Consider the following 14,550-nt stretch of genomic DNA (forward strand, 5'->3'; position numbering starts at 1 on the left):
AAAACAAAAAATGGATGCACTGTGCAGAATGCACTGTTGTGTTGGTTCAAGTGGGTACACCTCTCCACCCACTGCAGCAACTTCACCCAAACACCAAACCAACACAGGGGAGAAACATAAAGCCACTGAGCCTTTGCTGTTGCAAAGCTGCACTTTAGATAATGCACCTGCGTATAGATTTCCCTGCACACTCTGAAACAGGAAATCAGCACCTTCATCAAAATATTGTTACTGTGAACTAATTACCTCAGTAGATGCTCCCTCCTTTACGCTGAGACAGTGCCCAAATACACCCAAAATTCTGCCAGGAAGTTATAGAACAAAGGTAGAATTTGCCTCAGAATTATCACGCTCTAAGTTTTTTTTCACTATCAAAGTAATCCACATATATCTGTACCTGCAATTATACACTGCATACAGGAACTGCTAATAACTCATTCAGCTTTTGATGGTGACTTCAAACTCAAGACCATCTTGAAATGGGGATCACGCCAGCCTTGACGCCCGCCAACATCTTGACATTCTGACCCCTGAGTGCTCAGTATTAAACACCTGCAAAAGTACTCAAACATCTTCTCTGGTAGTTCCTGCTACAGTAGGTGTCTCCAGCACCACATTTTGTCACAATGACAAACACACACACACACATACTCACAGGGTGAAAACGATACCAGCAGTGGGAATTGAGTTGTAGCTCACACTGTAACTCACTGATCCCATGGCAATATTGTACTTCCTGTGTACATCCTGCCAATGCAGTGCGACCTAAGCAACTGTGGGTCCAGCACTGCAGTTTTGTGCTTTGTAGCATAAATACATCATAAGTGGAAAAGAATCAACATAATCCTTTCATTTTCATTGCGTTTGAAGTATTGATTCATTCACTGTGTCCAGACCTTAGCAGCAGTTTCCTCGTTGCCTAATTTGACTGAATCTTCCAAATTCTGTTTCTCAGTCATCGTCCTCTCCAGCTGATCGTTGGCCTGACGAAGCATCACCTGCAATTTCTTCACCTGGAAGAGAGATAAAGGGAGAATCCCTCTAATCAGGACTGTGACAACTCCAGTCTGAATCAACCCCATGCTTCTAAAAATATTCATGGTTTGATATCAACAAACATTCCTGTAATAAAAAAAGGTAATAAAGTGACAGCAGAGGCACAAACCTGATCTCGTGTCTCCGCCTCTTGTCCTTGAATGGCCTGCAGCTGCTTCTCGTAGTTGGAGCACATATCACAACGTCGGCCGAGCTTCCTGCCTGCGTTTTTCACCTGAGACAGACAAACAAGAAAACCATGTAACTATTATAACATATAACATAACATAATGTCTAATACCTAATATAATAAAATGTTTTGGTTTACTTGACTTCTCAAACACACAGAAAAACCTTAAAAAAGCTAAATTGCATGTTCATTAAGAACAATTGGATATCTTTCTTAACTGTCTGTTTTAAAACTGATATTCATTTTTAAATGATCATCAACAAATTTAATGTTCCCGTAGCTCTATAACTAAATACCAAGAACTGACATGTAGGTATTTCCAAGAAGTTATTGCCAAAATTTGGTCTTGTTTCATTGGAAAAATACCTGTAGGATCCAGGGATTAATAATGTTTAATTACACAAAAAAGCCACTCAATAGGCGAAGCATCAAGTGCTAAAGGTAAAAAAAAACCAAAAAAAAACCAATATGCTTCTGTTCCTCAAACTACAACGTAACTTGACCAAATGGCTGCATGTGATGTATTTTCCTTTCCTGCCTCTGCACACAGTAATAAACTCAGATAAAAGCCTATAAAGATACAGAGACAGAGCCGCCCGGACTGAGGAGAGGAGACGCTGAAACAAAAGGATCACAAGCTTCTGTAAGGTTGGTGCCACCTCTTACTCTATTAAAAAATATTACTATAATATAATATGAAAAAATGGAAAGAGAAAATTAGGCGACAATAGACCTCATTTTATGATTAAACAACTGTTGTTAAAATCAAACATCATTAATGGTGAGAAATCCTCATATATTCCCAGGAAGTAATCATCTTAAAATCACTGAAAAACCTTCAGCCCTACTCAGTGCTGTATAGATGTAATGTCCTGACGTCACCACTAAATTGTGTGAGCCACGTTTTACCCCAGTAGAGTGTTCACAATATTAAAACTTCTCTGATAAAGCCTCCAGGATGCACCTCTTGCTGCAGCAGGTTCCACTCGCTGTCGCTGACCAGTCGGTATCCTGCCGGCGGTAGGAAGGCGGTGTCAGGGGCGTGGGAGATGCTGGACAGCAGCGACGCCGTCTCCTCCTGCTCAGGCGTCATGGCTTTAATGGCCTTCTCCTGGTCTTTAGTCAGCAGGAAGTGGCTCGCCGTCAGCTTGATCGAGCTGATGGACGAAGTTTCACCGAAACTACTGTCTGTCCCCCCGCAGTCGGCCCCCACCAAGGGCCCAAAGTCCGACTCGTCCAAGTGGCTGGCCGACTTGGCCTTGTGGTTTTGGCCACCGAGGCCCTGCTGGGCGGACAGCGAGGAACCAAGGCTGTCTGTCGACTGAACTCTACGCAGGTTGTCTTTGTAGGGGTCCATGGGGCCCCCGGCCACCACGTCAGTGTCTAAGGAGTGCATTGAGCCATGGCCGCTGTGGTTGCCGTGGGGCTGAAAGAGAAAGAGCAAATAAAGTCCTGAGAAGACAAGACAAGACATTATTATTGCCATTTCACATTTCATTCATGCTGTGAATGAGATGTTTTTTTTAAATCATGTACTTTGGGTTAACTGACACTGTATGGTTTAAAGGAAGGTTCAACCTGTAGTAACACTACAGAGCAGCTGTCTGTTGAGTGGATCTTTGTTTTATTCGTACTAGTTTACACACAAATGAGGACACACATGCACATGGGTGAGTCAATACATTCCAGTGGCTTCACACTATTCTACTGGTCTACAGGTGGTGGTAACGCACCATGAAACTCAAAAACGTGGCAACAAAAGCAGAGGAGAAGCAAGCTGTTCAACATGGATGGGAAAAATGCTGTGTGAGGATGTTTCATGAGGAAGGAAATACACCAGTCCTTTTATTTTTTTTTTCAAGAACACACTTGTTTTGGTGAATAACACTGAAAGTAAACCAACTTTTGTTTGTTTATCAGAAAACTGCACAGGAAACCTTTAATCAGCCTTTCCAAATGCACCACTTCTGTGCTCACACTGTACAGATTCAGATCACCACATGGGCGTTCACCCCAACGTATTTTGTCAAATGACCATTCCTATAAATTTCTATTCAGACAGACAACTGTGTCCTCGATGATCCTGACAAAAAGAGACAGGCAGCGTTACTTTGTGTTAGTCCCCTACAAACTAAAATAAGAAAAGAAAACAGTGGAACCGCAGATGGCTGGAACATGTCGACTGCGTGGCAAAGTTCAGTTTTATTTCTATCACAGCACAGTCAGAGTCAAAACTACAGGACACAAGATGTAAAATATTACTCTAAAATCAAAACCAGCTCACTGCAGTTTATTACAGCTCTTTAGACAGAAGCCATGTGGAAACTGGACTGTGGGACTTCTCAAACTGAAGACAGCCTGCCAAAATTTATAAAACCAAACCGATCACAATTGTCTGGGGGCCAGACTGTCAACTATCCAGGCAATTAATCAGGCATCGTGACCCCCCCTCAAACTGGGCCAAAGGGGAACAGTGGGCTTTATTGGTACAGTGTCTGCCCTGCTTAAAGCAGCTATAAGTCATAAAAGTATGACCTCCTTTTTACATGAGTAGTGAGTCTAGTTAAACACATACATTACAGGCAACAGGATACCTGCAACCTCTTTTGAAATATTTAAGGATAAGATCAGATATTGGCCTCATAGAATTTGACAAATTAAATTTAAATTTTCTTTGTCTTAAAAATGAAACTTGAATTTACATTGAAAAACTCTCAAACTGCCTCCTCCATTCAGCTCTTCATCAAAATAAGGCTTCAGTATGAAATCCCAGCTCCTCTGAGATAAAGATGAAATAGCAAAAAACTTTAATGTCTGAATTTTGAAGGTATTTCAGATCAACACTGTTCCTCAGTTTATGACTTAAAAACACACAAAGACAAAAGTGAAGGTGCCATGCTGCCTGTTTGAAGATCACTTCACTCAAAGGGAATATAATATGATGCAAGACGTTAATGGCCTGCTCCGTTCTCTCTGATGGACATATCGAATTACATGAAGCTCTTACCTCCTCAACGCTCAACCCGAGGAATAAATCCTCCAAAGGCTCGGTGTTGTCTCCCCCATCATCTTCATGCAGCTCTTTCACTTGGCTCAGCCTCTCTTTCTCATCCTCCTCCTTGGATAGAGAGAAAATGTTTAATCAGTTATTTTAAGGGGTTTTTGTTTTTTCACATAATTATTCTTTGGTCCAGTTCAATACCGGACAACATTATATTGAGGAGTTTCTAGTGTTTCGGTTCTGAGCCCCACACATCATCCACTACAATCGTGGAACATACAGAAAGAAGCTTTTAAATAAACACAGAAGATCAACATGTTTTCCTTAATTTTATGAGCCACATAATTATAAGAAATAATAATTCATAAATCAGAAAAATGTGACCTATAAAGCAACAAACAGCTCCTGGTTTGGTTCCTATCAAAGACCTGACTACTGCTGGTGTGTGCACCAACATCACCACAAGAGGCTTGAGTTTGTCTCGTGCTTCAGTTTGGGACGCCAGACTCTGGTTTTCTGTGGACTCGCTGGGATGGAACCTTTCAAACCTGCAGATCTTGCAACATATATCACTGCGCTGTTTAACCAGCTGTAGGAATCTGAACAATTTTCCAAATGACCAATGTTATGTGACTTTTCTTCACCATAATCCCCTTCTCTTGTGCAGACTTCTGACTCATGGTCACTCATCCTTAGGTTTCTAACACTGTGCATGTGTTTTTTTCCTTATTTTGCCTTCATGTGTCATCTGTGTAAACCCACTGTAGTCTAATATAGTGAAGTGCAGATGAGGGTTTGACCCACAACAGATTACTCATCAGTTTATCGTCGTTACAGTGGGATTTTATTTTTCATAATTTTACCGCCCAGGCTAAGATTATAATTCTCAGTTGGAAAAGATGAATTTTCTGTTAACCACATGCCAACTGAACAAAACATTTATATGACAATATCCCACATTTTCTCAAACTGTAAAAGTTTCCCCTTTTTATAAACTCTCCAGCACACCCCTTATCACTGCAAACAAATTGAACTGGAGTGTTTTAACGCTGTTGTTTGTACCTGGTCCTTCTTCTTCATCTCCTCCACCTGGCGGAGCTGTTCAGATGACAGCACGCTCTCTATCCTCTGCATGTCCCTCATGAGGAGGCGCTGAGACTCCAGGAACTGGTCATTGGCTCTCTGCCATGTGTGTTTCAGCTGATTGTGCTGCTGCCGCTCCAACTCCAGCTTGTGACAGACTGAAGTGAGAAAGAGAGCAAAGGTTGAGGCTGTGGTGCAGTGTGGTAGAGAAAGAAACCAGAAACAGGAACACGAGACTGCATGTAAATGTGTCTACAGTTAATAAGAGGCCAACTTTCTTCAACTATTTTGATTTATAGAAAAACATGTTACATGTAAGATTCCTCATATCACATCAAGGTACATGAGACAGAGCAGAGAGTTAAAATAAAACTCTTTCTGCCTTCAGAGGCAGAGGATTAACAAATGTAAGCTTTTCTGATGACTCCACCTGTATCCAACCATCACTTTCATAAAAACCTTAAAGTACCATCGTGAAGCTCTTTCCGTAGCTTCTCGGCATCTTCCTGCAGGACGGATTTCTGGGTGTTCAACACGGCCACATACATCTCCAGGTCTGTACGACACGACTTCTCAGCCTCAAGAACATGATTGAGCTCTTTGACCTGCAGAAGAAAATCAGAAACATGTAACTCTGATGTATTTTCTTTCAACTTTTAGGAAGTGGAAGAAGTTGTAAATGCAACACTGACATTAACATTCATTCAGAGTCATGTTCAGCTTTGCCAGATTGAGGGATTTTCTGCCCAATTAGGCCACTTTTTATTTGACTGGGAGGGTAAAGATGTTTTTTGGCAGCTGCTGATGATTTGGGCTGATTTTGTTTTTTGGTTTTTCCCAACCAAAAGTTTTGCTTTGTTCTAAGACTCTGCCCCTCCTCTTCTTCAATTCACAGACTTATTAAAACAGACAGGGCAGAGGCTGAACAGGCTCGACCAGCAGTAAATGACATGACAAACAAAACCAAAATGATATTTCTGTTGATTACAACTAGGCTGAAACTGTTTCCCCTGTTCAAATTGCTATTTAGTCAGTGCTGTTTTAAAAGCCTTGTAAAAGCTTATGTTTATATAACTGAGTATTTTTACGTTGAATGTAATGCTATCTAAAAGTCTAAAGCATGGATTTGGGTTTGCCTAATTGTATAATTAAACATAAAACCAGCATCTGGTGTAAAAAATGAGGCTACTTTTCTGCCAGTTGGGTGTGTTTGAGGTAATATTCTTGTTTCTTTTAGCTATGCTTCGTCTCCTCCATCTCCTGAGAGAAACACCTGACTCTTCAGATACTAAACCCTCTGCTCTGTTCACCAGGTGGTTGCTAACTTTGTCTGTCTGCTGTTTAGGGGCAAAGCCATCTGCTGTGGCAGGAAACAAGCCTGATGAGTAATGTGTAGTAGGCTGTGGTCACCTTCAACTCATCTCAGTCACAATGGATTCCAACAGTGGTAAGTTTTCACTGTGACCATAAAATATCTACACATCTATTAAAACTTCTCAGACATCTCCTCTGTTCACGTGCATGGTCATAGTGCACACAGTTAACACTGCATTGTATCTGTCAGACACAGCAGTCGAGTCAACCTGAAACTACAACAACTATATCTGAGAGAAGATAAGAGACAAGACAACCACTTTTCACAGTTATGTCTGGCGACAACCTAAAGTTAAACTTTCTTTTTTGCTTCTACTGAAACAAAACTTTTTTTAATGGGAGTGCAAACCATCAGATCACTGTATTATTATCAGTACTGTAAATCTCCATAAACTGCCCACAAGCAATACAAATCAAAGACTTTCACAAAAACACCTTTTTATTGAATTGAATCTGTTTCACAAACAGCCTAAGCAGGTGAAAGGTATGAAAGGATTATAAGGATGAATAAAAGTCAATAAGACGACTATTGCATCATAAAAAAGGTAATAAGTCATATGGTTTTGATTCTTCACTGACAGTACATGTTCAATCCCTCAGCAATGCTCAAACACAAAAGAATATACTCCACAATTCACTGTCGCCCCAATCTTTAACACATGTGCATCACGCTATACGGAGAGCCTGCAATATTTTATAGCCGACATTATTACCTACAGCAGGCAAGAAAAATGATTCATGACCTCTCTAAATTAAATTTAAGACTTCTTAATAACATCTAACTTCCACCTTTTTTGAGGAAACAGAAAACAATGCTGCTTCCAGGAAATGATGAAGCTGATTAAAAATGAAGCAGACAAAGACATAAATTGCAGTAAGGCCTCTTGGTTTTACTTTTTACTTTGACTGTGCTCTTTTGTAAGAGATATTTTCCTGACTCCTGACATACCATAACAACTTTTCTGTCTGTGCGGTGGAATAATGTCCTACAGACCCTGCATTGAGGAAACAGGCATAAAAGATCTGAAGTGAAAGAAAGGCTTTCTACTTGTAATATAATGAACCATTCACTTCACTTAGAAAGAGCAGCTGTCGTGCCCGGTCAATATCATACCCAGATAACATCGTCTTAGGTTTCCACATTGAATCATTGATTTGGTGCTGACTGACCTTAGAGGCCTCCAGCTCCTTCACCCGGTCCTCGGCTGTAGTCAGTTTGGCTTTCAGGGCTGTGATCTCCTGCTCCATGGGCATCACCACTGAACGCAGCTTCTCTGCATCCTCCTGGGCCTTTAAAGGGTTTTACACTCCCTCATTAAAAATGTATATATGGGTACATACAGTATACACAGATTACCTTTTGTATGCTATATATGATAACTTCCAAGCAAAAGATTTGCACTGGGCTGGTATAGTTCAGTCTTTACATGAGAATAATTATAAAAATATGCCCATGAACATGAGGTCATATCACAGCACCCTGGAGTACACCTGTACATTGCCGCAGAAAGGTGAGCTGAGGTTGTACTCTGCAGGATTTTACTAAAAAACAACATAGAGACTCACACAAAGTGACATATTCTGATTTTTCAGGATTTTTCAGGGGGTGTATCCCTGTCACAATCATTTATTTATCTCTATAATCTATCCTGTAAAACATAAAAATAATAATTTAATGACTCATCTTGAACTATACATACATTAAGGAGTCTAATTTTAGGGCTGTGATGATTATTTTCTCTATAAATCCACTGATCATTTGATCTATGGAATATTGCTTGTTTTACTCAACCGATCAAACCCATAGATATTCAGTTTATAACACAACATCAGTTAATAACATCACTAAAATAATTAACTGATTATCAAAATAGTTGCAGACTAATTTTAAGATTTAGTCGTTGCCAATAATGAGACAAGCTGCCACATACCATCATATAAAACGCTCCTCAGTTAGTTTGCAGGTCGTAAATAGCTCACAGAACAGTATCATGGGTCAGAGGTGCATGTTTGGATCTTCGTCAGCAAAAGCTTTGTTTACATCTCCACAGAGCATGACTGCAGTATAATTTATTCATTTCGCCATCGTCCTCCACGTGCTGATCTAACAACGCAGGTGAGGGGGGTGCAGGAGGAGGTGTTCATCCAATCAAATCTGAAGGATCTGATTTCAGTCTTGTAATCGTACCCTGCAGACATACTCTGCTTCACTCTGAAATAAAGACACTTGACTGTCGTCTCATTGGGAGTCTGGTGGCTGAGGGGAGTCTTCAGTTCAGCAGTTCAGCTTGGCTGCTGGCCATGAAAATTGTTATTTAAATTAGTATAATAGTAAAATATCAACCATCACCAGTCTGAATCTTAAAAGCTCCGACATGAATTTTGGCAACAACCTGCAAAATTCAATATTGGCCAACACCTAGGAAGCTCTCCAGCTGGCTCGTGTATCTGGCAGATTGTGAGCTGTTCTCTGGCATTCATCTTGTTCTTTTTCTGGGGGAAATTCAAGGGGAAATGCTGGATACTTAAGACTCCATATCAGCACAGAATATCAGCTCTTCAGCCTCACAACAAAAAGCTCCACCAAACCGTAGAAAATGAATTTGTCAGAGTACAGTAGTGGCTTCATTTAAGAAACACACACAGCAGACTAGTACATTCATGCAGGAAGATTTAAAATAAAAAGAGGCCTACTTTTTTCATTTCATCCTCCAGGTTTTCCTCCTCCTGGCCCTCGGTGAGGCGGCGCCTCAGGTCACCCACTTCCCTCTCCATTGCCTCGCGGTACTGGTTCCACTGGGCTCGCTCCTGCTCCAAGCGCTGGTGGAACTGGACCTCATACTCACACACTGTTTCTGTGGGATGGCAGAGAGGAAGCATATAATAAAACAAAGACCATGTAATATACATAAAACAGATCAGTGAGGCTCGGTTTCACTGCAGACGTCTACATGCCTATGATAGGGAAAAACTGAAAATATCTTCATTTAAATATATATAAGCTATTTGCAGTGGATGGAAAATATGGAGCCTGTTTATTCAGTTTATACCTGAGCTTGTGAAACCAGGCTCTAAGCTTCTGGATATTACACACTTATATTGCACACAATTCAATATGCAAGATGAGTAAATCTGTTGTTGTTACAGTGCACATGCTGAATTTTTGGGCTGCTACTAACTGTAATTAATCAGTGAAATACTATGTTGATTAATCCATTAATTGAGAAAATAGTTTAAATCCCCAACACCAGCTTCTAGAGCCAAAGATGATTTCTTTGAAATTCTTGTTTTGTGCAAAAAAGAATTGTAAATGTAAATATATTCAGTACATTTTCTTACAGGACACATAAAAGAGGAAATCTTTACATTTGAAAGGCTGTATTTATTGTATTTTTCCAGTAAGAATAATTTAAGCAATTAATCGATCATTTTTTGTCACTAAATCAACAAATCGTTTCAGTTTTTTGCTGAGGGTACATAAAGACTATCATTACAAGTTCACTGCATGTCACATTGTGGGAGATGGGTCTAATAATCTGGTCTAATCTAATAATCTCGGTTTGAATGTGCGTCAGATGACACAGTATCTACTTTAATCCATGTCAGATGGTTCGATGGATGTCTGCTGGACCGTAGTTCTGTGAGGTAAATGCAGAATAAAGAAACAGATGCTAGCAGAGACTGTCACAGTCACACTGTCTGCACAGCATGTCTTTGGCTGCAGATGTTCAAACTCAACCACCGTGGAATTCTAATAATCTCAAACCACCGTCTCTGTCGTTGTTAATTTTCATCGGGGACGGCCTGAAATGCCACAGTGGAGAGGAGACTTGGCAGGAGATGACACTGGTCCTGACAGTGTTTGTTAATAGGTCTTTTTCAAAGAAGACATTTTGACACGTCACAGTAGAAGCACAGCTGTAAGTGATAGAATGAATGATGGCTGACATTCAAGTAGCAGCTTTGTTTTCAGGGATGTGGTATTGTGCAGGCTGATTCACCGTCACATTAGCCCAGTTTCTAGTTTAGTGCAAACTTCCAATCTGCAGAAGAAAGTGCAAAACGTCATGTTACGTCAATATCAGGACTTTCACATGTCAAGATTAACAGCTGGTGGCATTAATTCTCCAGTCAGGTGCCATTAAGCTATAAAATAAAAAATAAAAGAGTGTCAGTCAAACCTCACATAATGGTTATTTATCTCTTAGTCTCTTCTTCTCTCCACAAAAATCTGACGCCTGCTGCAATTTTTTGTCTTCTCAGCGATGGACTCTGACCTGCTGCTGAGGATTGTTGATATGGGAACGTGATACTGCAGGAGTGCATTGATCACCTGTGACTGGGACAGTTTATCTACTCAATGTACAATTAGGTAATTTCCACTTGATGATGTGGACAGCTTAGTTTCAAAGATTTTGCTTTTCTAATGTCAATGTGATGTTTTTAGGCTGTATAAAAGCAGATGTGCTCACACCTGTTCTTTAGTTGCTTTGCAGACTAACTCAGCTTTGTCTGTCTGATCCACAAGTTCTGTGTAGAAGTAGTTTGTCATTTTTATGTAGCGTAAGACACCAACCACAGGAAGACAGCAGACATTAGGCCTCTCAACACGCTGATGTTTTCACTCATGAGCACAGTAGTTACTACTACAGTATTAGATGAGTCAATGAGTCAACTCAATAATCATAGTTGGACCACACCCATCTTCGAACTCAGCCTTTTGATCTCAACTACGCACACGTAAAGTTTTGCAACTGTATCTTGCACCATTGTGATGTTATCAGTGTAACAAAATCTGTTCACAGACATCCACATTAACACCTGCCAAAGGAACAAAACTACAAAACTGTGGTGGCTCCTGCTACAGTAGTTGTCTCCAGGGCCACATTTCACCATGATCACCCACTCACTCACACTCACACTCACACACACACACACACACACACACACACACACACACACACACACACACACACACACACACACAGTAAAAACAACACCAGCCCCGCTGTTGTGGCTGATAATGAGTTGGATGGAAAGGCACTTAGTGTCATGGCTTACTGGCTTGAATAGAACGCAGCCATCGTTGTTGCTGGGTGTAACAACTGTGGGTTTCCAACTATGGCAAATAAAAATGTCTTCAGTGACGCATGTCTGTGTGCATCACTGTCCATTACTTCTCACATTCAGCCACTTCTCCACTGTCTTCATGCCACATCAAATAAAATGTACAAGCATGGTCATAACTCTCTGCCGCAGCTTCCGCTTTCTGCAATACAGACCAGATGTTATGTTATGTTATGTTATGTTATGTTATGTTATGTTATGTTATGTTATGTTATGTTATGTTATGTTATGTTATGTTATGTTAGCTCGTCTGGCTGTAGACACCTTCATCACGGATGCTCACCAGAGCTCTCGTGAATATGTGTATAAATGTTTTAAACCAGGAGGCAGATTTTACAGTCACATTTAACAGTTTGATTCTGTGGAAACCCAGATTTTGTAAATCTTAATAATGCTTTCTGTAAGATTAGGAATGGAGGTTTTAACTGCACAGCACATTTAAGAGCCGCTGGTTTTACCTTTCATGATGGCCTGCAGCGAGGCCACCTCCTCCTGCCACTGGCTGCGGACCTGGTCGATGGCTTCCTGCTTGGTATTTTCCGACACGGTGGCCACCTCTTTGATGGTGTCTATCTCAGCCCGGGCCTGAGCCAGCTGGGTCTGGACAGAGCTCAGCTCAGCCTGGGCGCCCTCCAGCGCCACAGTCTGCCTCTTTAGCTCCTCTGGAGAGGGACAAGACGGATTGGAGAGGACATGAATGATGGAGGGGAGGCAAATGTGCAAGAAGAGAAAGAAAAGGAAGCGGGTGATGAGGGAGAGGCTTTCAAAAGCACAGCACTGAGGGACAGATCAAGAAAAAGCCACACAATGCTGCTGTATCGTGTTATTGACTATGTTGAGATGTGCATTGTGAGTATTTCAGATAGAGACTGAGCTCTCCAGTTAATAATTCATCGAGCAAAGGAGTTTAGTGCAGTATGTAAAATTCCAGGGAGCTTGTATGATTATGGGATCCGTACCTTCCCTCGTCAGGTAGAGCTCTTTGAACTTGGCTCGTTTCTGGTTGAACTCGGCCTCCAGCTGCTGCTTGAGTCTAATGAACTCGGCCCGCTCCTGCTCCAGAGCTGCCACTCGCTGCTGGAGCTCCTCTGGATGACGGAGAGAAAAACAACAGCAATACAGGATAGTAATTAATGGACTCTTAATTAGTTACAACAAAACCTTAAGAGTAAAGGCAAAAATGTGTAAATTCAACTTTTCATTCACTTTATCACTTGTGAGGACAATGTGAGGACTCAAAATAAGGACTCAAAAAACAAACATGTTGAAAATAACAATTAACAATCAATACAATTCAGTGGCAAAAAATAAACCAGAAAATAGCGGGAAAAAAATTCATAAACAATTAATCTTTTAGTACATTTTCAACCCAACTGCCAAACATCCACCATTTCCAGCATCTCAGATGTGAGCATTTGCTGCTTTTCTTTGTCTTCTATGATCAGACACTAAGTTTCTTTGGATACTAAACTGTTTCCTGACAAAACAAAACATATAAAAACAAACAGTATTTCAGTATTTTTTGACATTTTATAGACAAAACACGTATCAAGAAAACAATAGCAGGATTAAATGATCACTGAAATAATGTTCAGCCCTAATTTAATGTACACGATTAAAATAACAAGTGCTCCAAATAACTATTATTTCAGTGTTGATTAATCCGCCAACTATTTTCTCTATGAATCATTTGGTGAAAAAATAAAATGTCAGACAATAGAGTAGAATTTTGTAAAGCCTCAAGTCAATGTCTTTAAATAGTTTGTTATGTTAAATCAACCATTCAAAAAACCAAAACCTATCGATTAACTATCACATATCCAAGGAAAAAAAATAGCAAACCCCTAAAACTAAGCAACCGAACTCGACATTGTTTGGTACTATTGCTTGAAAAATTACTTAAACAATCATCAAAAATGTTGCTGATTCTTTTTGTGTAGGATTACAAGGATTTATATTGTTTAATAATTGTTACAGGCGTGAGGAGGTAAAATTATAAATTTTTCTGCTTTTGTCCTCTGTTGATCATCTCATAACCACTGATATCTTGCTTACGACCTTTTTAAGGGTCCCAGTCCCCAGGTTGGGAACCACTTGGCCAAGTTACTTTGATGAAACTCTGCACCTGCTTAGCCATATTGGCTGTAACTTCCAATTCCCTGGACACAAACATCCCTCTAAAGCACTAATAATAACTACCAAAATATTGCATAATGTCAAATAGAATTTAAAGGTACTCAGTCAAAATCTATAGTCAGACATGAAGGAAAGCGTCGGCGGCACTTGTTGCCCAGTTAGAGAAAATACAATACAATAAAGTGGCAGATACATAAACAGATATACAACGGGCCAAAAGGCACGTATCATTGTTTCGTTTAATGCATCAGTGTCTCTCAATGTAAAAGCTTTAACAAACTAATATATAAAGATACCTGAGACCTCAGTCTTGACTTTCAGGATCATTCAAGCATATAACAGAACAGAGAGTCAAACGATATCATTTGTCATAACAATGCATACCAGAGGACTTATCAGTCTTCCCAAGGAAATAATCAAGATTTAGATGGAAATCTAAATTCACTTGGTTTAAAGAAAAATATTTATACATTTTTTTCCTCTTTCTCTATCATTCCACAGCTCAAACTGATGCACTCAAGTCTTCCAAACTGGCTCGAAGTCACAGGTTTTTCCTACATCTAAGCGAAGATATCCTCAAATACAGACAGATGCATGGAAACAT

General features: G+C 40.2%; 1 protein-coding gene across 1 annotated transcript in view; it reads right to left on the minus strand.

Annotated features, from left to right (window-relative positions):
• Positions 1-14,550, minus strand: part of rabep1 (rabaptin, RAB GTPase binding effector protein 1) — a 28,566-nt gene that overhangs the window by 11,505 nt on the left and 2,511 nt on the right. The window contains exons 2-11 of the mRNA XM_071505928.1: positions 12,770-12,898; positions 12,269-12,472; positions 9,378-9,538; positions 7,854-7,973; positions 5,779-5,914; positions 5,289-5,467; positions 4,233-4,343; positions 2,190-2,651; positions 1,166-1,270; positions 897-1,013 (exon numbers count right to left, since the gene is read on the minus strand). Coding sequence (XP_071362029.1) covers positions 897-1,013; positions 1,166-1,270; positions 2,190-2,651; positions 4,233-4,343; positions 5,289-5,467; positions 5,779-5,914; positions 7,854-7,973; positions 9,378-9,538; positions 12,269-12,472; positions 12,770-12,898 — 1,724 coding nt within the window. The remainder of the gene's footprint in view (positions 1-896; positions 1,014-1,165; positions 1,271-2,189; positions 2,652-4,232; positions 4,344-5,288; positions 5,468-5,778; positions 5,915-7,853; positions 7,974-9,377; positions 9,539-12,268; positions 12,473-12,769; positions 12,899-14,550) is intronic.

This window comes from Trachinotus anak, unplaced genomic scaffold (genome assembly GCF_046630095.1).
Source record: "Trachinotus anak isolate AG129_WGS33_773 ecotype Australia unplaced genomic scaffold, CSIRO_AGI_Tana_v1 ptg000020l, whole genome shotgun sequence".
Classification (NCBI taxonomy): domain Eukaryota; kingdom Metazoa; phylum Chordata; class Actinopteri; order Carangiformes; family Carangidae; genus Trachinotus; species Trachinotus anak.